The 23,876-nt window shown below is 38.9% G+C and overlaps 3 protein-coding genes across 7 annotated transcripts in view; all 3 read right to left on the bottom strand.

The window, feature by feature from the left end:
• The window catches only part of LOC106091398 (adenylate cyclase type 2), a 499,738-nt gene that overhangs the window by 390,401 nt on the left and 85,461 nt on the right, over positions 1-23,876 (bottom strand). The gene's annotated exons all lie outside the window — the stretch shown is intronic.
• LOC131994275 (uncharacterized) lies at positions 14,866-17,042 on the bottom strand. Its single transcript, XM_059360976.1, has 2 exons — positions 15,083-17,042; positions 14,866-15,002 (listed from the first exon to the last, which is right to left on the bottom strand). Exon 1 carries the CDS (start codon positions 16,942-16,944, stop codon positions 15,970-15,972), a length of 975 nt encoding a protein of 324 aa, XP_059216959.1. The 5' UTR covers positions 16,945-17,042; the 3' UTR covers positions 14,866-15,002; positions 15,083-15,969.
• Positions 17,150-21,382, bottom strand: LOC131995699 (uncharacterized). The gene is made up of 2 exons (XM_059364598.1): positions 18,001-21,382; positions 17,150-17,154 (listed from the first exon to the last, which is right to left on the bottom strand). The coding sequence occupies exons 1-2, from the start codon at positions 21,380-21,382 to the stop codon at positions 17,150-17,152; spliced, it is 3,387 nt and encodes a 1,128-aa protein (XP_059220581.1).

The raw sequence follows: 23,876 nt of genomic DNA, 5'->3' as shown, positions 1-23,876 counted from the left end.
ATATGAATTGCGCCCTCTAGAACCACAAAAAATCTAATCAGGGGATCGAATTTAAACCATATTTGACACAGTAGTTGAAAGTCATACCAAAACGATATGTGCAAAATTCCAGACAAATCGGATACGAAATCCAATCGGGAGATCGGTTTTTATGGCAGCTATATCAGGTTATCAAACGATTTAGACCGTACTTTGGTTGTTGGAAGCCATAACAAACCGCTTCACTCAAAATGTCAGACAAATCGGATAAGACTTTCGCCAGAAGTCAACAACGAAGATCGGTTCATATGGCAGCTATAGCAAAACATGGACCGATTTGGCCCATTTACAACTTCCCAACTGACCTACATTTATAAGAAGAATTTGTGCAAAATTTCAAGCACCTAGCTTTACTACTTCGAAAGGTAAGGTGCTTTAGACAGACAGACGGATAGCCGAGTCCGAACGGCATGCCGCAGTGCGACACCTCTTTATGGAGAAGTTTTTACATGGCAAAAAAACATCGCTGAAATTTGTTTCTATTGGTATCGCCAGGATTTAATCACAGGCGTTCAGCGTCATAGGCGGACCTGCAAACCTCTGCGCTACGGTGGCCTGCTCATCACTTTGCAGAAATCCACATCGCCCCGAGCCTATCGCAATGTCAGCGAACTCACATCGCAGTGGCCGATTAGGACTCCCACCAACAATCCAAGTTCCCCCTTCCCCAGCTCAAGGACAATCGACGTCCTCATTCCAGAGAAAACTCGGCCGGTAGAATATATCCACCATACCAAACAGCAAGCATAGAGTCCATCCACGATCTAAGCTCACGCACGTTTCGTGTTTTGTTCCACTGCCAACCATCTTCAGTTGGTCTATAACCATGAATCGTGTTACAAACGAACAACGCTTGCAAATTATTGAATTTTATTGCCAAAATAGGTCCATTTTATGGACGAAGCTCATTTTGATATCAATGGCTATTTAAAAAAGCAAAATTTTTGGTTTTGGAGTGAAGATCAGCCAGAAACGTTGCAAAAGCTACCAAAGCATCCAGAAAAGTCACACACAAGACGGTGCCACATGCCACACAGCACACGTAACAATTGACTATTGAGATGCGAGTTCGGCGAACATTTTATTTGACGTTCGGTATCGGTCAATTGGCCGCCTAGATCGTGCGAATTAATGCCTTTTGACTATTTTTTTTGGGGCTATATTAAAACTCATGTCTATGCAGACAAGCCCACTTCAATTGATGCATTGGAAGACAACATTGAAGCATTTTTACGTGAGATACCTGCCGATATGTTGGAAAGAGTATGCCAAAATTGGACTAAGCGGATGCACCCTTTAAGGCGCAGTCACGGTCAACATTTCTATAAAATAAACTTCATACATTAAATTATATGGACCGTACTATCGATTTAAATAAAGATTTCATGTGCTTTTTTTGAATTTTATGTTTTTTTATACCCACCATCATAGGATGAGCGTATACTAATTTCGTCATTCTGTTTGTAACTCCTCGAAATATTTTTCTGAGACCCCATAAAGTATATATATTTCTGATCGTTTTGTCATTTTAAGTCGATCTAGCCATGTCCGTCCGTCCGTCTGTCTGTCGAAAGCACGCTTACTTTCGAAGGACTAAGGCTAGCCGGTTGAACTTTTGCACAAAAACTTCTTATTAGTGAAGGTCGGTCCATGTTTTGATATAGCTGCCCTATAATTCGATCTTGGATCTTGACTTCTTCAGTCACTAGAGGGCGCAATTGCTATCCGATTTGGCTGAAATTTAGCATGAGGTGATTTGTAACGATTTCCAACGAATGTGTTAGGTGTGGTTCAAATCGGTCCATAACCTGATATAGCTGTCATATAAACCGATCTGGGGTCTTGACTTCTTCAGCCTCTACAGGGCGAAATTCTTATCCGATTTGGATGAAATTTTGCATGAGGTGTTTTGTTATGACTTCCACCGATATAGCTGCCATATAAACCGATCTTGAATCGTGACTTCTTGAGGCACTAGAGAGCGCAATTCTTATCTGATTTGACAGAAATTTTCCAAGAAGTTTTTTGTTATGACTTCCAACAACTGTGCCAAATATTGTTTTAATTGATCCATAACCTGATATAGCTGTCATATAAGCCGATCTGGGTTCTTAAATTCTTGAGCATCTAGAGGTCGCAATTATTATCCGATTTGGATGAAATTTTGAAACGACTCCACTCAACATACTATCAATTATGGTCTGAATCGGTCTATAGCCCAATACAGCTGGCATATAAACCGATCTCCCTTTTTACTTCATGAGCCCCTTTTTTATTCGAATTGGCTCAAAATTTTACACAACCACTTCTACTATAGTCTCCAACATTCAATTCAATTATGGTCCGAATCGCACGATAATTTGTTTTCCTCTACTTTTTATTAGTGTAGGTCGGTTGGGATTCTAAATGGACCAAATGGGTTCATGTTTTGATATAGCTGCCATGGACACCGCTCTCCCGATTTGTATCGTTCAGCTGATAGAGGGCCCAATTCATCTCCGATTTGAATGACATTTTGTACGAGTCGTTTTGGCATATATTCCAACAACTGTGCCAAACCGATCTATAATCTGATTTAGCTGTCATGTAAACTGATCTTCAGTTTTGACTTCTTGAGCCTATAGAAAGTGCAATTCCCACCCGATTTGATAGAAATTTTGCACTTGGTGTCTGCCAAATAAACCGATCTTCAGATTTGACTTCTTCAGCCTCTAGAAAGCGCAACTCTAACCCGATTTGATTGAAATTTTGCACGTGGTGTTTTGGTGTGTCTCTCAACAACCGGAAAACCTGTAGCTCAACAACCTCTCAAACCTGAAAAAGTTGACATATAACTCGACCTCCCAATTCGACTTCCTGAGCATCTGGAAGGCGCAGTTATTACTCGAATTGCCTAAAATTTTGGAGGAGGTATTTTACTATGACTTTTGATAGCCATAAAAAGTACGGTACTGATATATATGAAAAAGTCGTTCAAAGAACTTGAATGACTTTTGTAACACCTCGAAATACACCTCTTGATCGTCTCGACGCACAGTGGGATGGGGAAAAAATAAGTGGAAATAAGTCTGCCATTTTGGAACGGATAGAGATATCATCATGAAATTTTACTTGATTATAACAGAGGTGTTATCCAATTTATATGCAAAATTTCAGGGCCCTAGAAGTACCAGGGATCACCTCGGCCCTACAAAATTTTTTTCGGGCTGTCTAAAGCGCATTTATGGTCTGATTTTCAAAATTTGTTCATTACTTATATGTTTGCAAAATAAAATTATTGACCTGCGCTACACTTTTCTGAAAAAATAAAATTCAAATTGAAAATTTTGTGAAAAATAAAACTCAAATCGAAGGGTTTCACCAGCTTTTTTCTACTTCACAGATCTCTTACAAGACTTAAAACAATTTATAAAAATTATACTTAAAACGCATCTACATTAAGTCTTCTTTACAGCACAGTAAGCTAAATTTATAGTGCTGGGCCACGTTTTCTGTATAGACACAAACAATAAAATTACCTTTTTTGCGAAAAAATGCCAAAAATTTACTTTTTGCATTTTTTTTATTTTGACTGAATAATCAAGCTTACCATACAACGCAACAAAACAATAGTAAATTTTATTAGCTTTCCAAATCAGTTAAAAATTTTGAAATCGGTTCAGACATGCTTTCACAAGCAGCAAAACAAGAGACCAGCCTCTGCGAAAATTAAAAAATAAAAAATTGTTAGTCAAATTTCTTGGACACTATCAATCGAAAATCGGTTCAGAAATCCTTTCACACGCAACAAAACAAGAGACCAGGCTCTGCAACAATTAAAAAAATAAAAATTGTTAGTCAAATTTCTTGGACACTATCAAAGATATTTCGCACATTTATGCCTGTTTTTTGTAGGGCTTTTTAAGCACTTTCCAGCAAATTTTTGAAAATCGGTGACCAAATTTGAAGGCCCACCAATTCCCACTTCTAGGGCCCTGAAATCGCATATAAACTGGATATCACCTCTGTTAAAATCAAGTAAAATTTCATGAAGATATCTCTATCCGTTCCAAAATGGCAGACTTATTTCCACTTATTTTTCCCCCATCCCACTGTGCGAGGTTCTAAATCGATCTAGCCATGTCCGCCCGTCCGTCTGTCGAAATCACGATAGAGATCGAACGTGTAAATGTATGCAGATCGTATATTAATGCAGATCGTTGAAGATTGCAAACGGCCATATCGGTTCAGATTTCGATATGGCTCCCATATAAACCAACCCACGATTTGACTTCTTGAGCCCCTGGAAGCCCCGATTTGGCTGAAATTTTGCATGTAGTATTCCGTTATGACTTCCAACAACTGTGCTGAGTACGGTCCAAATCGGTCTATAACCTGATATAGCTCCCACATAAACCGATCATACTTGTTCGGTTCCTAGAAGCTTTAATTTTTGCTAATTTGACAGAAATTTTGCATGTTGAATAAAATGATGTCCCTCAACTAAAATTATTTTGTATAAATTTCATTGCAGAATCCATGTTGCTGGGTTCCCAAGATTCGGCCCGGCCGAACGAACTTACCACGCTTTTACTTGTTTCAACTAAAGTTTAGCAACATTTCATACTTATGTTAGTCCAGTCCTTGTAACACAAGAAAAGGTATTCCTCATTTCCCCACTTCATGCAATGTTAGGGATTGCTACACAAAGTTTCAAAGTTATCGCCCATAAAGAATTACACGCGGCCACAACATTGGTTACGCTTCGGTTAAGATCTAATTTAGTTTTAGCGGTTGTCTGCAGACGCTGCCAAAAATCTTCAAATCTGTTTACATAGATCATCTAGGTAATAATTATAGTCTCTATAAAATTTATTTCAGTTTTAGTTTAGCCTACAAAAAAGCACAAAAAAAAACAGCTTTCAAATTAAAAATTTGAAAAAAAAGACAAATTTTCTTTTTATTTTATTTTGTTCATTTTTATACCCTCCACCATAGGATGGGGGTATACTGATTTCCTCAATCTGTTTGTATTACCTTGAAATATGCGTCTAAGACTCCATAAAGTAGATATATTCTTGATCGCAATGATATTTTAAGTCGATCTAGCCATGTCTGTCCGTCTTACCATCCGTCCGTCTGTCTGTCTGTCGAAAGCACGCTAAGTAAAGCTAGGCGCTTCAAATTTTGCACAAATACTTTTCATTAGTGTAGATCACTTGGAATTGTTAATGGGCCAAATCGGTCCATGTTTTGGTATAGCTGCCATATAAACCGATCTGGGATCATGACTTCTTGAACCTCTGAAGGACACAATTCTCATCCGGTTTGGCAGCAATTTTGTACAACTCTTCTTCCATGACCTACAAAACATACGTGCCCAATATGGTCTAAATCTATCTTGTATATCTTAAAACTGCTCCCATATAAACCGATCTCCCAATTTTGCTCTTTGAGCCCCTACAAGGCGCAATTCTTATCCGAATGGACTGAAATATATACACAATGGCTTCTACAACGGTCATTCAGCATTCAATTCATTTATGAACCGAATCGGACTATAACTTCATAAAGCTCCAATAGCATAACATTTCTAATTCATTATTCTTTGTTTGCCTATAAAGAGATACCGCGCAAAGAACTCGACAAATGCGATCCATGGTGGAGGGTATATAAGATTCGGCCCGGCCGAATTTAGCACCCTCTTATTGGTTTTATTCTACAGCTTTTCATTGCTGCGAATGCTAAGAATTGTATTCATCACCAAGACAAAAATACAAAACGAAAAATTAAATAAATAGAATAAATACGTCAAGACTTGTTGCGCCAAGACAAAAAGTCCAAGAGCGACGGAGAGAGGCATAAAAAATGCGTTAGAGACACGTTCACATTGACATTCATTTGCTTTAGATTTGAGACATTTGTCGTCGCCGCCTTTGCCATCGAGCTGTATAGTTAGCGTTTTTTTTTTTTTTTTTGTTTTTGTTTAATAACATTTGGTGGTTCTTTGTGTACTTTGCATTAATTGTTATTAACGGGAAAAATACAAATTAAATAATAGCTAATGGTGCGTACAGTGGGCGCAAAGTTTTGATTTGAAATGGGCATTTTCGATACATATATATGGAAGCTATATCCAAATCTGAAATGATTTTGATGAAATCTTGCAGATAGGCTAAAATCAGTAATAGAACAATCGGTGCCAAATTTTGTGCAAATCGGGCGAAACATATATATGGGAACTATATCTAAATCTGAACCTGAATTTTGAGCCAAAAAAGAGACATGTGCAAAATTTCATGACGATTGGACAAAAAATACGACCTGTACCTTTAATACAAGAATACATGGACTTACAGACGGACAGGAGGTCATGGCTAAATCAAATCAGAAAGAGATTCTAAGTCGATCGGTATACTTGTCAATTGGTCTAGGTCTTCTCCTTGCAAACAAATGCACAAACTTATAATACCCTGTATCTATACTGTATTGGTGTAGGGTATAAAAACTGTGTTTTACTTCCAAATAACTTTAATTTGAATTCCCTTTTGTTATACTCTACGCCATCACTATCGTAAAGAGTATTATATTGGGTTGCCCAAAAAGTAATTGCGGATTTTTTAAAAGAAAGTAAATGCATTTTTCAAAAAACTTAGAATGAACTTTAATCAAATATACTTTTTTTCTAAAGCAAGCTAAAAGTAACAGCTGATAACTGACAGAAGAAAGAATGCAATTACAGAGTCACAAGCCGTTGAAAAAATTTGTCAACGCCGACTATATGAAAAATCCGCAATTACTTTTTAGGCAACCCAATATATTGATCGGCTTAGAATCACCTCCTGATTCGATTTAGCTATGTCCCTCAGTCTGTCCATGTATTCTTGTGACCAAGCTACAGGTCTCATTTATAGTCTGATGGTTTTGACAAGCGCTACTGGTGATGAGTATCCAAAGTTCGGCCGAGCCGAACATAATGCGTTTTTACTTGTTTAAAATTATCAAGTCATTTAGGGCTATTGCGAATATTTGAAATCCACACTTGTTTTAGTGTATTTCTTCAAAATCATCTCACAAGGCTACCACACAAGAGCCACAACATCTCAAAGATGCACAGGATCTGCAACCTTTGTTGAAGGGCAAAGTTTCTAGTCTAATACCAAAGACCTTTCATTGTTGAACTATTTTCGGTCTGTTTGACGTTTTTATACCCACCATCACAGGGTGGGGGCATACAAATCTAGTCAATGCGTTTGTAACACCTCCAAATATTCGTCTAAGACCCCACAAAGAATATATATTCTTGATCGTCTCGACGTTCTGAGTTGATCTAGCCATGTCCGTTCGTCTGTCGAAATCACGATAGAGGACGAACACGTAGAGCTAGCCGCTTGAGGTTTTGCACGATACTTTCTAAGACCCCATGAAGTATGAATATTTTGGATTGTCTCGACGTTCTGAGCCGATCTAGCCATGTCCATCCTACCGTCCGTCTGTCGAAATCACGATAGCAGTCGAACGCGTAAAACTATCCGCTTGAAATTTTGCACAGATGCTTAATATTGATCAAGGTTATTGGGGATTCCAAAGAGCCATAGCGGTACGAGATTTAAATATAGCTCCCATATAAACCGATTTGACTTCTTAAGCCCCTGGAAGCCCCCATTTTAGTCCGATTTGGGTGAAATTTTGCACATGGTATTCTTTTATGACTTCCAACTACTGTGCCAAGCACGGTCCAAATCGGATTATAACCTGATGCAGCTCCCATATAAACCCATCACCCAATTTGACATCCTGAGCCTTTACAAGCTGCAATTTTTGTTCAATTTGGCTGAACTTTCGCATGTATTGTTTTGTTACAACTTCCAACAACTGTGCTAAGTACGGTTCAAATCGGTCTATTATCTGATATAGCTCCCATAAAAACCGTTCGCCCGATTTGATTTCCTGAGCCTTTACAAGCCGCAATTTTTTTTCGATTTAGCTGCAATTTCGCATTTAGTGTTTTGTTATGAATTCCAACAACTGTGCTAAGTACGGTTCAAATCGGTCTATAACCTGACATAGCTCCCTTATAAATATATCTTGGATCTTGATTTCTTGAGCCACTAGAGGGCGCAACTCTTTCCCGAATTGGCTGAAATTTTGCACGTGGTGTTCCTTTATGACTTCCAACAACTGTGTCAAGTACGGTCCAAGTCGGTCTATAATCTGATATAGCTACCATATAAACCGATCGCCCAATTTGACATCCTGAGCCTTTACAAGCTGCAATTTTTGTCCGATTTGGCTGAAATTTTGCATGTTGTGTTTTGTTATGACTTTTAGGTACGGCCAAAATCAGTCTTTAACCTGATATAGCTCCCATGTAAACCGGGCTCTCGATCATCCTTAGAATAAAACAAGTAAAAAGGCGTTAAGTTCGGCCGAGCCGAACTTTGGATACCCACCACCTCGGGTATATATGTAAACCACCTTTCATCAAAATTCGGTGAAACTTTCATACCTTATGCCCCATATCTGTAATATCAAAATATGTTCCGATTTGGACCAAATACTAATAAGTACAGTAGCTATATCTAAAAATTAACCGATCTGAACCATATTCGACACGGATGTCGAAAGCCTATCATAAGTCACTGTGTCAAATTTCAGTGAAATCGGACAATAAATGCCTCTTTTAAGGGCCCAAAACCTTAAATTGAGAGATCGGTCTATACGGCAGCTATATTCAAATCTGGACCGATCTGAGCAAAATTGAAGAAGGACGTCGAAGAGCCTAACATAACTCACTGTCTCAAATTTCAGCGACATCGGACAATAAATGCGTCTTTTATGGGCCCAAAACCTAACACCTAGACATCGATCTATATGGCAGCTATATCCAAATCTGAACCGATCTGGGCCAAATTGGCGAAGGATGTCGATGGTCCTAACACAATTCACTGTCCCAAATTTCAGCAAAATCGTATAATACATGTTGCTTTTGTATATATATATGTTGTATATATTTTGTATATGTATATGGCAGCTATATCCAAATCTGAATCGATCTAAGCCAAATTAACGAAGGATATCGAAGGGCCCAACACAACTCATTTTCCCAAATTTCAGCGAAATCGGATAATAAATGTGGCTTTTATGGGCCTTAGACCCTAAATCGGAGGATCGGTCTATATGGCAGCTATATCTAAATCTGGACCGATCTGTGCCAAATTGACGTAGGGTGTCGAAAGGCCTAACACAACTCACTGTCTCAAATTTCAGCAAAATCGGATAATAAATGAGGCTTTTATGGGCCTAAGACCCTAAATCGGCGGATCGGTCTATATGGGGCCTATATCAAGATATAGCCCGATATAGCCCATCTTCGAACTTAACCTGCTTATGGACAAAAAAAGAATCTGTGCAAAGTTTCAGCTCAATATCTTTATTTTTAAAGACTGTAGCGTGATTTCAACAGACAGATGGACAGACGGACATGTCTAGATCATCTTAGATTTTTGCGCTGATCAAGAATATATATACATTATAGGGTCGGAAATGGATATTTCGATGTGTTGCAAACGGAATGACAAAATGAATATACCCCCATCCTTCGGTGGTGGGTATAATTATGCCCTACAACTTAATTTATTTTGTATAAATTTTTAGCAGAATCCATGGTGGTGGGTTTCCAAGATTCGGGCCGGCCGAACCTAGCACACTTTGACTTGTTTTCTCTATGCTCCACTGTTTTCTAGTTGTCTGTTACTGCATTGAATGTCTGTCATGGTCTGGGGGACAAGCAGCCTTTTCTTGTCGCATATCAAAAATTATCGGCTTGTTTGAAGCATTTTTCTTTTTTGTATTTGTTTAATTAAATAATTTGTTCTTATAGTTTTTCTTGTTGTTGTCATTGCTCTATATTGATTGTACTGTTCGTGTGTATGAGTGTGTTACTCTCGTGTCTTAGGGACTTAATCATCCATCATTTGCCCAAAGCTAGTATTTTTGGATCACACTTGTATTTGTCTTATGTAGTTGATTAATTTTATGGTTATGTTCCATACTTTCTCTCTCTCTCACTCTCTCATAAACCCTCTCTCTCTTTTCCGGGTGCTCTTAGGTGCTATCCTCGAGACAGGGATGATAATTGTGGTTTTGAAAATGCTACAAAACACAAGTCATAGTGGTACTTTTTATTGCCGAAAAGTACCATTTTTGATAAAGTATAGGAATCCACGCTGGAGGCCATTGTTGCAGATAAGTTAGAACAAAAATTTACATTATATAGGACCCACCCTAGTTTTTAAATTTTTTGCACCCCCCTAATTTGTACCCCAGGAAAACACATCTGAAATCTGTTCATAGGGTCCAAACCCCTCCCCCGGCTTGGGGGGAAGTGGTCCAACCTAAACAATATGGCTATCAAATAAAAGGTATTAGCAAGTAGATTTACGAAAATGTATGCCTAAAAATTGGACTCGCCAAGGACCTACTGGGTCTTGGGAATTTGTTGCCCCTCCTTACCTTACCAATATGGGATCGAACGAGAGGTATTAGCGAGTATATTACGAATATGCCTATAAAACCGAAATATTGACCCGGGAAGGATCTAAGGGGTTTTGAGAATTTTAAAACCGCACTTGACCCCAGTCAATGTGGGTATCAAGTAAAAGGTGTGAAGGAGTAGATTATGAATACGCAAAACAAAAATTAAACTCCAGGAGGACTTAAAAGTAACAAAAATTATCGCTCAATTTTTTGGTCCTGGGGTATTTGCCCTTTGTCCTGGGGTCAACATTATTCGATTTGAAAACGCCAGTCACTTGAGCCAAATTCCATAATTTTAGCTCTCTCATATTCATTGCTGGTAAGGTAAGCAACTATTTTGTACTTTTTGGTACCTACATGTATCCTTTCGATTTTTTTTTTTGTTATCTACGTTATGTCGTAATTCTATACCTAAAGGAAAAGTTCGAGCTATAACTTAATCTGTAAAGAAAGTGCCAAATGGTGCCAATAGTAGCACTAAACGTGCATTTTGTACTTTTTCATACCAAAATGTACGAACTAAAAAAAAATATTGTCATACCCCGGGCCTATCTATTGACTTGCACCAACGTGGTACCACATTTGCTTGATTTGGGCTAATCAGTTAGACACACACCTCTTGTAGATGTGTAGACAAATGAAAGCTTGTCTTAAAACCCAGAAACATCGATATTAGTAGTTTTATACCCACCACAGAAAGATGGAGGTATATTCATTTTGTCACTCCGATTGCCACACACACATATATATATATATATATATATATATATATATATATATATATGTATGTATATATATATATATATATACTTATATATATATATATATATATATATATATATATATATATATATATATATTCGAAGATGGGCTACATCGGACTATATCTTGATATAGCCCCCATATAGACCGATCCGCCGATTTAGGGTCTTAGGCCCATAAAAGCCACATTTATTATCCGATTTCGCTGAAATTTGAACCAGTGAGTTGCGTTAGGCCCTTCGACATCTTTCCTTAATTTGGTTCAAATCGGTCCAGATTTGGATATAGCTATCATATAGACCGATCCGCCGATTAAGGATCTTAGTTCCATAAAAAGCACATTTATTATCCGATTTCGCTGAAATTAGAACCAGTGAGTTGCGTTAGGCCCTTCGACATCTTTCCTTAATTTGGTTCAATTTGTCATATAGACCGATCCTCCGATTTAGGGTCTAAGGCCCATAAAAGCATTTTTTATCCAACATTTATTATCCGATTTTGCTGAAATTTGGGACTGTGAGTTGCGTTAGGCCCTTCGACATCCTTCCTCAATTTAGCTCAGATCGGTCCAGATTTTGATATAGCTGCCATATAGACCGATCCTCCGATTTAGGGTCTTAGGCCCATAAAAGCCACATTTATTATCCGATTTCGCTGAAATTTAGGACAGTGAGTTGCGTTAGGGCCTTCGACATCCTTCGTCAATTTGGCTCAGATCGGTCAAGATTTGGATATAGCTGTCATATAGACCGATCCGCCGATTTAGGATCTTAGTTCCATAAAAAGCACATTTATTATCCGATTTTGCTAAAATTTAGGACAGTTAGTTGTGTTAGGCCACTCGACATCTTTTTTAAATTTGGCCCGGATCGGTCCAGATTTGGATATAGCTGCCATATAGACCGACCTCTCGATTTAAGGTTTTGAGCCCATAAAAGGCGCATTCGTTGTCCGATGTCGCCGAAATTTGGGACAGTAAGTTGTGTTAAGACCTTTGACATCCTTCTTTAATTTGGCCTAGATCGGTCCAGATTTTAATATAGCTTCCATATAGATATCTCGATTTAAGATTTTGGGCCTATAAAATGCGCATTTATTGTCCGATGGCACCGAAATTTGGGACAGTGATTTAAGTTAAGCCCCTCGACATTTTTCTGCAATTTGGCTCAGATCGATCAAGATTTGCATATAGCTGTCATATAGACCGATCTCTCGATTTAAGGTTTTGGGCCCATAAAAGTCGCATTTATTGTCCAATTTTGCCGAAATTTGGGACGGTGAGTTGTGTTGGGCCCTTTCACATTTTTCTGCAACATGGACCAAATCGGTCCAGATTTGGCTATAGCTGTCATGTAGATCCATATATCGATTTGAAGGCCCCATAAAAAGCGCATTTATAATCCCATTTCGCTTAAATTTTACGCAGTGACTTATGTTAGGCTTTTCGACATCCGTGTCGTTTATGGTTCATTCAGATCGGTTTATTTTTAGATATAGCTACTAAAAAGTTCAATATTTTGTTATACACAATCGAACAATGACTTGTACATATTAGTATTTGGTCCAAATAGGAACATATTTCGCATGTTCATAGCTGCTATGGGGCATAAGGTATGCATTTTTCACCGGATTTTGGCGAAAGCCGGTTTACATATACACCCCAGGTGGTGAGTATCCAAAGTTCGGCACGGCTTGTTAATTTTTAATCACTTTGAAACTTTCGAAAATGGGTCCAAATTACTCGCGGGGGAATCGTAGTACTTTAAAGCTTTAAAATGTATCAAAAAAAGTACCAAAGTACCAAAATTGTAATCCCTGCCTCGAGAATTCATCCATTGCAAGACGCCCCTGTCACAGAAATTATGCGACTGATTAGAATGGTATTAAATGTAATTATTTTCTTTATTTTTTGTTTTTTTTTTTGTTTTGTTTTGTATTTACCAACATAAAAGAATGTTTGTGGGAGGTTATATATGAATGTTTGTTGTGCTCGTGTATGTCTGTTTTACTCATTCATTAATTAATAACACAGGGGATCAACTCAAAACACATGGAGGTGGGGTAGGCACGTTCCATGACATGAAATTTCTTCATAGACAACTAATCTCTGATAAAATACTGCACATGCACAGTGGGTTGAGCGACAGATAATTAATTAAAACACAATTGAAAGAGAAGCTAATAAATAGAAAATAAGCCATGTCAAGTAGGGATTATATTAAAAAAAAACTCCATTTTAAGGGATTCCAAAATTGAACTTTGTGAGGAAAAATCGATAGCTCATCTACAAAGATGTTTTAATCAAATTTCCTTTCCTTATCTTCCCTTTCATATCACTAAGGTGATTTATGCCTACCCCGCCACATCACTTTAAAGACTTTATGATTACCACAATCCCCTTGAATGACTTTGTTAAGATATTTGTGTAATAAATACATATTGTATACAAATTCTTGTCATTCACGATATTTTGGGGTCTGTCATAAGTGTGAGGGAAAATGGCAATCATGTCAATATGTATTTGAGTTTTCCTAACATGTTGCCATTTGTGATTTGACATAAGCCAGGTGAAGTCAATGGTGGAGGAAGAATAGCTTGCAGACAACGTTGTTGGTCTCTTTTTCTAGTTCACAGAAAACCATAGACATTTTTAGATTAAATTGAAATTATTAAAAGGCGACCACCAAAAATACCGCAGAGACAGTGGGACAATGGTCATTGTTATCTAAAAGGGTAAAAATAGAAAAGATAAACCCAACCCCAATGAAAATAAAAACAAGTAAAAGCGTAATAAGTTCGGCCGGGTCGGACCTTATATACCCTCCATCATGGATCGCATTTGTCAAGTTCATTGGACGATATTTTTTAATAGACAAGGAAAAGGATAATGGTTAAGAATTGCTATGCTATTTCAGCTATACCAAGTTATGAATCGATTGAGGCCATATTTGGTTTGGCTGTTGAAGACCAAAGTGGAATTCATTGTGCAAAATTTCAGCCAAATCGGATAAGAATAGCGCCCTATAGTGGCTTAAGAAATAAAATTGCAAAATCTGTTTATATGGGACCAATATAAACAGATCTTCCATTAAGGCCATATAAAGTGTCGTTGTTGAGGGTCAAACCAAAACGCTTGATGCAAAATTTCCGCTAAATCGGATAATAATTGCGAGTTGTTGTTGGACGATAAAATAAAACACTTGATGCAAAAATTTTCCGCTAAATCGGATAAAAATTGCGCCCTCTAGAGGCTCACGAAGTCAAGAACTGATATCGGTTTTGGCCCATTTACAATCCAAACCGACTTGCACTAATAAGAAATATTTATGCAAAATTATAAGCACCTAGCTTTACTCTTTCGAAAGTTAGCGTCAGACAGACAGACAGACGGACGGACATGGCTAAATCAACTAAAAATGTCAAGACGATCAAGCATATATGTAAACATTGTTGAGACTAAGGTCAATACATCTTTGTGTTACAAACGGAATGACGAAATTCGCATACCCTCATCCTATGGTGGAGATTATATTGGTGATTAAATTGGGGGAGACGTCCAGCACGTATGGGGCCGTTCCAATGCGATGAGAGTTGTGGATGGTTTGGATGTTATCCAAGTTGTTCCATCAACTGGTTGTGGACTGTATTTGTGGGATCACAGACTCACAGTTCTCACTAGGAGACTAAGGTAAAAGAGTTTGCTCGTAGAGTGGAGTACAAAAAAGGAGGAAAAGTAAAAAACAAAGAGTTGGGGTGATTTTACCAATTTATTGCTGACTCGATTGCTGCTGCTGACGAAGTGGCCGAGCTTAGCTATTTAAGCCCGCCAAGAAGCCTTCGAGTATCGGCATTTGTATCTTTTTTTTAGTACATTTTCATGACATTTGTATTTTGTTACGTTAAATTCAGTGCCTTTCCAACCGTTACAATTCATGTGTTTTTTTTTTTGACTACGAATTCATGATTTTAAAACTAGTATTTCATAAGAATATAAAAAAATAAGTATAAACTTTGAGTTTATACATGGCGCCCGGCCTAGATGTTGGCATTGTTATGGTCAGGGTTATGGACAGCGCAGAGAACAGAAGCCAAAGATCGAATCGCATCTGACAATATGTGTTGGTTAATAGATGGTGATGCAGTGTTGTTGAATGATGGCCTTTGACCTCGCACATCGTCTGAAGATGGAGTTGCTTGATTAGCTTTCCCTTTCTTTTTCTGCCGTCTTGGGTTGGTGCACGACTGGACTCTTTTATCCGAATTTTGTTGTTGGACAACTTTTCTATTTTTGGCATGCGAGTATACAACGTTGTTTTGTGGGTGTAGCAAGGTATGGTGACAGTTACGGCACTTCCGACATTTGTTTTTGGACGTGCAGTCTGATACCATATGGCTTTTAGCCAAGCAGTTGATACAGTACTTGTGCTGCCTTACCGTGCGGCTTCTATCTAGTGGCGTCATTTTTATGAACCTGCGACATAACCGAATGCTATGGTAGCCTTTGCATAACACACACCGATACACATTTGAACCAGGTTTGTTGCTAACAGGTCTGTAAATATATAAATTCAGAGATTGGTTAATTTGGAATTGATTTCCACATATATGGAAAACGTTCAATTCGAAGATGACAAAATTGAGATTAAGATTTTAGTTTTGCTGATCAGTGGATTGTCCGCTCAGGTAAGGTAAGTGGCATAATTTTACTATAGGCCGTGTAATCAAGCCAGTCGCAGTGCGAACATCCACTATACGAATTTGGCCATCGTGGCCTGGGTGAGTTTCCTCGATACGTCCTAATCGCCATTCGTTCGGTGGAAGTAGGTCGTCTATTACTACCACTAAGTCGCCTACCTTTACCCCCGGACTTGGTTCCTTCCACTTATACCGCTTTTGTAGTGACTTCAGATAGTCCTCTTTCCATTGAACAGAGAACTGATGATGCAAAGCCTTAAGTTTGACCCATCTATTCAGGACTGGCATGTCTTGTGAAAGAGGTTCCGGCAGTGCCAGCATGGGGGCACCCCTCAGAAAGTGGCCAGGAGTTAGTGCAGTGAGATCAGAGGGATCCTCTGATATTGCACAAATGGGTCGGGAGTTAAGGACTCCCTCTATTCGAGCCAATACCGTGGCGAATTGCTCATATGTAAATTTGTGCGACCCAGCGACCCTCTTAAAATGATGTTTAAAACTTTTAACGGCGGCCTCCCAGAGACCGCCCATATGAGGTGCATGAGGAGGAATGAAGCTCCATTCAAAGCCGTGAGTAATGTATTTATCCGCTATGTCCCTTGAAGTGCCTTTAATAAATTTAGAGAATTCTCTTAATAGAATCCTACTAGCCCCTACAAAATTCCGTCCATTATCAGATACTACCCTCTTGGGTAGTCCTCGCCTACCAACAAATCTAGCGAAAGTAGCCTCAAATGCTGCGGATGACAAATCCGAACATGGCTCCAAGTGAAGTGCCTTCGTAGAGAAGCACACAAACACCGATACGTACCCCTTCACTAGTGGTGCCTTTCGCAAATGGGAAGTTTTCAGCTCAAAAGGACCCGCGAAATCGAGTCCAGTTACATGAAATGGTGGTGTAATTGTACACCTGTCTTCTGGCAGTGGTGCCATGATCTGGGAACATGATCTCCCCTTAAAAACTGTGCAAACTTTACATTTACGAATGATGGCCTTCACTCTTGGTTTAAGGCGGGATATATAAAACTCGGTCTGCACCATCCTACACATCAGAATACAATCCGCATGGGCCAAAAACGTATGAAGGTGAGATAGGTATAAAGCATATCTATATTGTTTAGATAATAAAGATATAAATTTATTCTTAAAAAAAAAAAAAAAAAAAAAAAAAAAAAAAAAAAAAAAAAAGGCGAGAGTTACCGGGGAGAACAATGGGGTGGCTTTCATTATACGGAAGTGACGAGTGAGCCAATCGGCCATTAACTCTTATAATTCCCTCTTGATCTATAAAGGGGTTGACGGTTTTCAGGGAGCTGTCCCTAGATACAGGATTCCCATTCAAAAGCGAATCGTACTCTTCCTTAAAGAAATGCCTTTGACATAAGTAAATCAAGCGGGTTTTTACGAAAAGAATTTCGCGATAGGAAATATAAACAGATGAATACCTCACAGCCTCAGTAGACGTGCGATGAATGCTATGAAAAAACCGGAAGACATACGATAATACCCTTAAAGCCCTGGGGTATGACGAGAACCTGTCCAACACATCCCATTGTGCCAAAGCGGAATGAAGAGAATGGAGTCTCTTGACGGGTTCCGGTGGTGACACAGGAATCATCTTTGGCCATGCAGAGGTCTCCTTTGTAAGCCACGGTGGTCCGTTCCACCACATGACGTTATGTCGAAGGTCTTGTGATCTACAACCCCTGGTACCCAAGTCAGCCGGATTTTCCGGAGAGGGCACGTGTCGCCATTGCCCTTGGGGAACCAATGCGTGTATCTCAGATGTACGATTAGCGACGTAGGTCTCCCAACACCATGGGGGTCTAGAAAGCCATCCGAGAACAATTGACGAATCTGTCCACAAAATTATGTCCGTGGTCTTGAAATCAAACAAAGACATTACGTAGTTAACAAGTCTTGCGAGCAATTTCGCACCATTGAGTTCTAGTCTTGGCAAACTTATTGTCTGTAGCGGGGCCACCTTACTTTTGGCCACCAATAGGCTGGAATGTGAGGCATTGTCAGAAGACCGCACCTTGACATATACACAAGCGCAATACGCCGCCTTTGATGCGTCTGAAAACCCATGAATTTGAATGTGATCGGACGGCATGCATCTAATCCAACGAGGAACTCGAATGGAATTAATGTCGGAAAAGTCCAAGAGCAATTGCTCCCACGAATGGCGGGAGTCATCACTTATTGTGTCGTCCCAACCAGAACCCTCAAGCCAGAGATGTTGCATTAAAATCTTCGCCTTTACAATAATGGGTGTTATCCATCCAGCTGGGTCAAAGAGTTGCGCTACAGTCGATAGTACTTTTCTCTTTGTAGGGTTTATGCACGTCTGTACCGGGTTAAAAGCATATGAAAAGGAATCAGACAATGCATTCCACTTAATGCCTAGGGTTTTCGTTGAGCTCGTCTCATCGAGTCGTAAAAAGTCTAAATCGTAAAGATCGTCGGGAGATAAATAATCCAAAAGTTGGGAGTCATTGGCCGTCATTTTCTTAAGTGGGAAGCCTGCAGATGAAAGGGTGTTCATAAGTTGGATTTGGACGTCTCTGGTTTCATCTATTGAATATCCACCGGAGAGGATGTCATCTACGTAGGTCTCCCTTCTTAAGATAGATGCCACTTTTGGGGAATGAGATTCTGAGTCTGACGCCAATTGTATTAATGTGCGAATCGCAAGAAAAGGGGCACAGTTTATGCCAAACGTAACGGTGTTGAGTTGATAGTCCTTCACGGGATCATTTGGCGTTCTCTGATACAGAACTCTTTGGAATGGGCGATCTTTGGGATGTACAAGAATTTGTCTGTACATTTTTTGAATGTCTCCACTAAAGACATATTTGTATCTTCTCCAATTCAAGACCGTTGATATCAAATCGGTTTGAAGGGTGGGCCCGGTCAGAAGGACATCGTTTAAAGAAAATCCTGATTTCGATTTTCTGGATGCATTAAAAACGATTCTGACTTTGGTTGTCTTGTGTTCGGGTCGCACAACGGCGTGGTGTGGAAGATAATACGAACTATATTTGCCATTTGAAGTAATCTCCATAGGTGTCGTTTCTTCCATATGCCCTAGAGAAAGATACTCCTCAAGCACTGAGTTATATTGGGTCTGAAGTTCGGAATTTTTAGATAGCGATTGCTCCATCCTGGCCAACTGACCAAGGGCAATGAATCTGGATGAGCCTAGATACACAGAATTCGGGAACTCCCTTTTAAAAGGAAGTCTTACAACGTACCTTCCGTCACCTTGGCGCGTCGTAGTGCTCTGGTATAAATCCTCACAGTAGGCATCATCTTCCGAACGCGGGCGGGAATGTGGAATTTCCTCCTCTTCCCAAAATTTTTGTAAAATTTCATTCAGCGATGGAATCTCCGTTGCCTGGACATTTGTAGTAAATGTCTGAACATGCTGAGCTTTCGTGGGACCACTTAAGACCCAACCAAAAACGGTGTTATATGCCGAAGCATATCCACAAACATTCTTCCTCATGCCTTCAATATTTATAAATCGCTCCGAGTCATTTCCTAAAATGAGGTCCACGTGAGCCGATTTATTGAATGTCGGGTCGGCTAAGTCCAACTGACTGAGTCCCTGTGGGTCAGATATAGTGAACGATGCAGCCGGTAAAAGTTGGGTCAACTTTGGAAGAACAATTGCGTTTATTGAGAAACGTATGTTGTATCTATGAGAATACAAGCAAATCTCGCATTCTTTGTTGGATGTTTGCATCTTTTCGCCGAGACCGAAAATCTCAAACCGTGCGCTGCGATAGCGAATCTGTAGTAGGCTTCTGAGCCTCTCCGTCACAAATGTCCTCTGAGAACCTGCATCTATAAGAGCCCGTGCCGTAAATAATTCCCCTCTTAAATCTATTTGCACCAGTGCCGTTCTTAGCAAAATAGTCTCATTACTAGATGCAAAGTTTACCTGGATCTGCGAGCCCTTGGTTGATGTCGATGGAGTTTCATCCAAAGGGGCTGTTCCATTGAAATTATTACCTCGGGGGCTCGAGTTCGTGACAGAGCTATTTGAGTTCTCAGAGATCTGAATCGAATCAGACTTACTCTTTAAATGAAGCAGGGAGTGGTGGTTTTTATGGCATATAAAACATGTATTCTTGCTCTTGCACTTCTGCTTGGAGTGATTAGGAGAGAGGCAGTTGTTGCACAACTTGTTCTTAAAAGTAAAATCAATCCTCTCCTGTGGCGAAAATTTCCGAAATTCCGAACATGACCGTATCGAGTGGTCATCTCTGCACAGTGGGCATAAATAATTAAGTTTCTCCTGAGATGAATAGGCCTGTGTTTTCTGGGCAATTCCCTCTATAGCGCTATAACTGTCTTTAGTGGATTTTATGCTGGATATCCGTTCAACAATTTCGAACCTGTTTACTAGGAATTCATCCAGCTCAGACCATTTGGGTAAATCGCTGTGGGATTTAAGGGATTCCTCCCATAACGCAAGGGTTTTATCGGGAAGCTTGGTGGATATTAAATAAACGAGTATGGGGTCCCAATGGTCAACATCTACATCAAGCGTTCTAAAGGTTGACATACAATCATTCACAGTTGATTGTATCTTCTGTATAGATTCGCTACTCTCAACTGAGGCCATTGGGATATTGAACAAAATTTTCAGTTGATTATCCACCAACACTCTTTTATTCTCGTAGCGCGACTTCAATGCCCTCCATGCCAATTCGAAGTTCTCATCACAGAGTGGGTAGCGTTTGACAATTGCCCCTGCTGGACCCTGGGTTTTATTCCTCAGATGGTACAACTTCTGAGCTCGAGTCAGTTTCGGGTGGTTTACGTAGACCGCTGTGAACATGTCACGAAAAGACGGCCATTCTTCGTAACCACCCTTAAAGTCCTCTGTATCGCACGGAGGAACCTTAATACATATACCCGAAAAGTCGCCAGTTTGGTTATCCAGAGAATGGCGTGGAGGGGGAAAATCATCAGGCGATATACCCAATCTTGAAGCCTGGACCCTAGGATTAGGCGATGCTGCGATCCTTATCATGTCGAAGAGGTGAGACCTAGCAACATAATAGGCCTCCGAACAAACATTAAAATTCATTCTAGCGTTGTCTTTTAGCCCGGTGGGAGCTCGTGAATCCGGGCATAACATAACTGACTCATAGGATCCCTGAATCTTTCCCCATCTTCGTTCCAAATCTTCCATTTTAACCTGTAGCAACGTCTCTGTCTGATCTATTATCTCAAGTTTCTCGATATATGTGCATAACATGATGAGATGATCACAGTCGAATAAAAACCTGTCCTGTCTCGATGGCGACTGCTTGTCCTCCATTCTTGACAAATTATCTTCCGCTGCTTCAGTCATTGCACTGAGAAATTTTCAATTGTTATTGGCAAGTCAAGTCTTCTATACGCGTGTATATAGGGGTTTAAGGAAATCGAAGCGTAAATGAGAAAAAACAAAAGTGGCTAACTCCTGGGTCAGTTATCCTCGTTTATAGCGAGGTCTCATAGAAACTAAATAGCAAATGAAAATAAATTAAAGTGGGTGACTCCTAGGCCAAATATCAAGGCAAGAGCAATCTTGAGAATATGGCGACAGCTTTCAGTGAATAGTAAAAAAATAAAAATCCGATGTTACTCAAGATTTTCAGAAGTTATTATCAGCGTATAGTTTCTGTAGGGTGACTATGAACCTGCGATGTGACAATATATATTATTCGTAAATAACGAATCTGTAATGATGAAGTAGAAACTGTCGATTCGACATGCCAAAGCTCATGGGCAATCTATTCTAGTTGCATAAAATATATGAGTTGCATATATATCAAAGTTTTATGGGTGACTATGAAACCGTTTGCGATGCAGATAAAATGGTATATACAAATAAAAGTATGTATGTCCACATAATGTAAATACCCCTTTCGGATATATTATCTCTCTTTTCGATTCTTCCTCCTTGTTTTTATTAACTTCTTTTTTCACTTAACATTCAACATCTGGTGCAAAATATATCGAAAGAGTGATAATCTACCAATAGTGACTTGGCCCACTTACAAAGAGCAATCAAATATCTGTAAGGCTTTTATTTTATTCTATTAATTTTTTTTCTCTTGAAGAAAGAAAAAAAAAAAAAAATGAAATTTATTTTCGGGTGTATGTTTGCTTTCCCTGTGTGGATTCTATTACATCATTGTGGTGTCTTCCAACTAAAGAGAGCAAACGACCATTGACAGAGTAGTAATAAGAGTTCACTGTCTTTCATATATTGTTATCTTCCACATCTACTCCCTTAAATTTCTCTTTAGTGTCAGTCTGGTAACAAGGCGAAGCAAAGAATATCTTATATACGCATAGGTATGTTTCTCTTTTCACCTTTACTTAAACCTTTTCCTTACTCTCGAGGTTACCTCTTAAACCAGTTTGGTTTATTAGAGTGGGTTCAACTTTCGAATATTCCGTAAATAGACCCAGAAAATATTGGTATGTTTAAAAAATGTGTAAATGACATTGAAAATTTACCTTCTCAGTGATGAATTTTGAAGAGATAATTTTAATTATGTATAATTAACAAACGAACGAATAATTTATTTTGATTCGGGTTAGTTCCGCATTGAAGCTCTTATCAAAATTTATAGATAAAATTTTTTCTCTCCTTCTCTTTAAATTTCGTTATTCACTTTTCTTTCTTCAAATGTAATATAGATAGCAAAGCACGATTAGAATTGGAGAATTGTTAGAAATAATTAATTTGTTGTTGGTCTTTCATTCTCTTTGTAAGCAAATCAACATATTATAGAATGAGATGTGAAACATTAAATGAATGCAAAAGAAGATCAGATTGAAAGAGAAAACAAAATTGGAAATCACGGAGCCCATAAATATGCAAATAACGGAAAATACATACGCTTTGCTATTTTGTTCTTTACCTCCGCATGGATGCAAAATAAATGCATGTACATACATATGTACATTTATAGCGTATTATTTCTTTTTTCTTCTTCCATTTAATAAAGAACTTCTGCTGATGTTTCTTTTCAATTTCGGCGTTGGGAAAACCGTTATTTAGACGATTTTTTGAAACTTTTCGTTTTCACCGAAAATTTTAACCGGACAGACATGGGATTTTTTTTTTTCATAAAAATCAAATATATAACCAACTCTGTAAACATTCATGAGCATTCGGCAGGCACCAACATTTTCATACTTTAAATTCTTTATTATTTTTTTTTTGAATTATTTAAAATGCCTTAATATTGATCCACTTGCCAGAATTATTCCGTTCTTTGCCGCACAAATTTCTAATTTTATTATTAACTAAATTTCTCACAATTGTCGTTTCCTTTTCAAATTTGATTTAGATTTATCACGCATGTGACGCGATAATAAAGCATACACCAAGTTAGGCTTACCGGTACCGAGAAGAAACTAATTTGGGTTGTTTCAAATCTTTATCGATTACCTCATTTCTCCTCGTTGTGAGTTCTGCTCCTCTGCTGCTGAATTCCTTGTTTCTCTTTTCGAGAGGACCATGATTAAATTGGGGGAGACGTCCAGCACGTATGGGGCCGTTCCAATGCGATGAGAGTTGTGGATGGTTTGGATGTTATCCAAGTTGTTCCATCAACTGGTTGTGGACTGTATTTGTGGGATCACAGACTCACAGTTCTCACTAGGAGACTAAGGTAAAAGAGTTTGCTCGTAGAGTGGAGTACAAAAAAGGAGGAAAAGTAAAAAACAAAGAGTTGGGGTGATTTTACCAATTTATTGCTGACTCGATTGCTGCTGCTGACGAAGTGGCCGAGCTTAGCTATTTAAGCCCGCCAAGAAGCCTTCGAGTATCGGCATTTGTATCTTTT

The sequence above is a fragment of the Stomoxys calcitrans genome, chromosome 1, assembly GCF_963082655.1.
Source record: "Stomoxys calcitrans chromosome 1, idStoCalc2.1, whole genome shotgun sequence".
Classification (NCBI taxonomy): domain Eukaryota; kingdom Metazoa; phylum Arthropoda; class Insecta; order Diptera; family Muscidae; genus Stomoxys; species Stomoxys calcitrans.
This window is presented reverse-complemented; position numbering and strand designations above follow the sequence as displayed.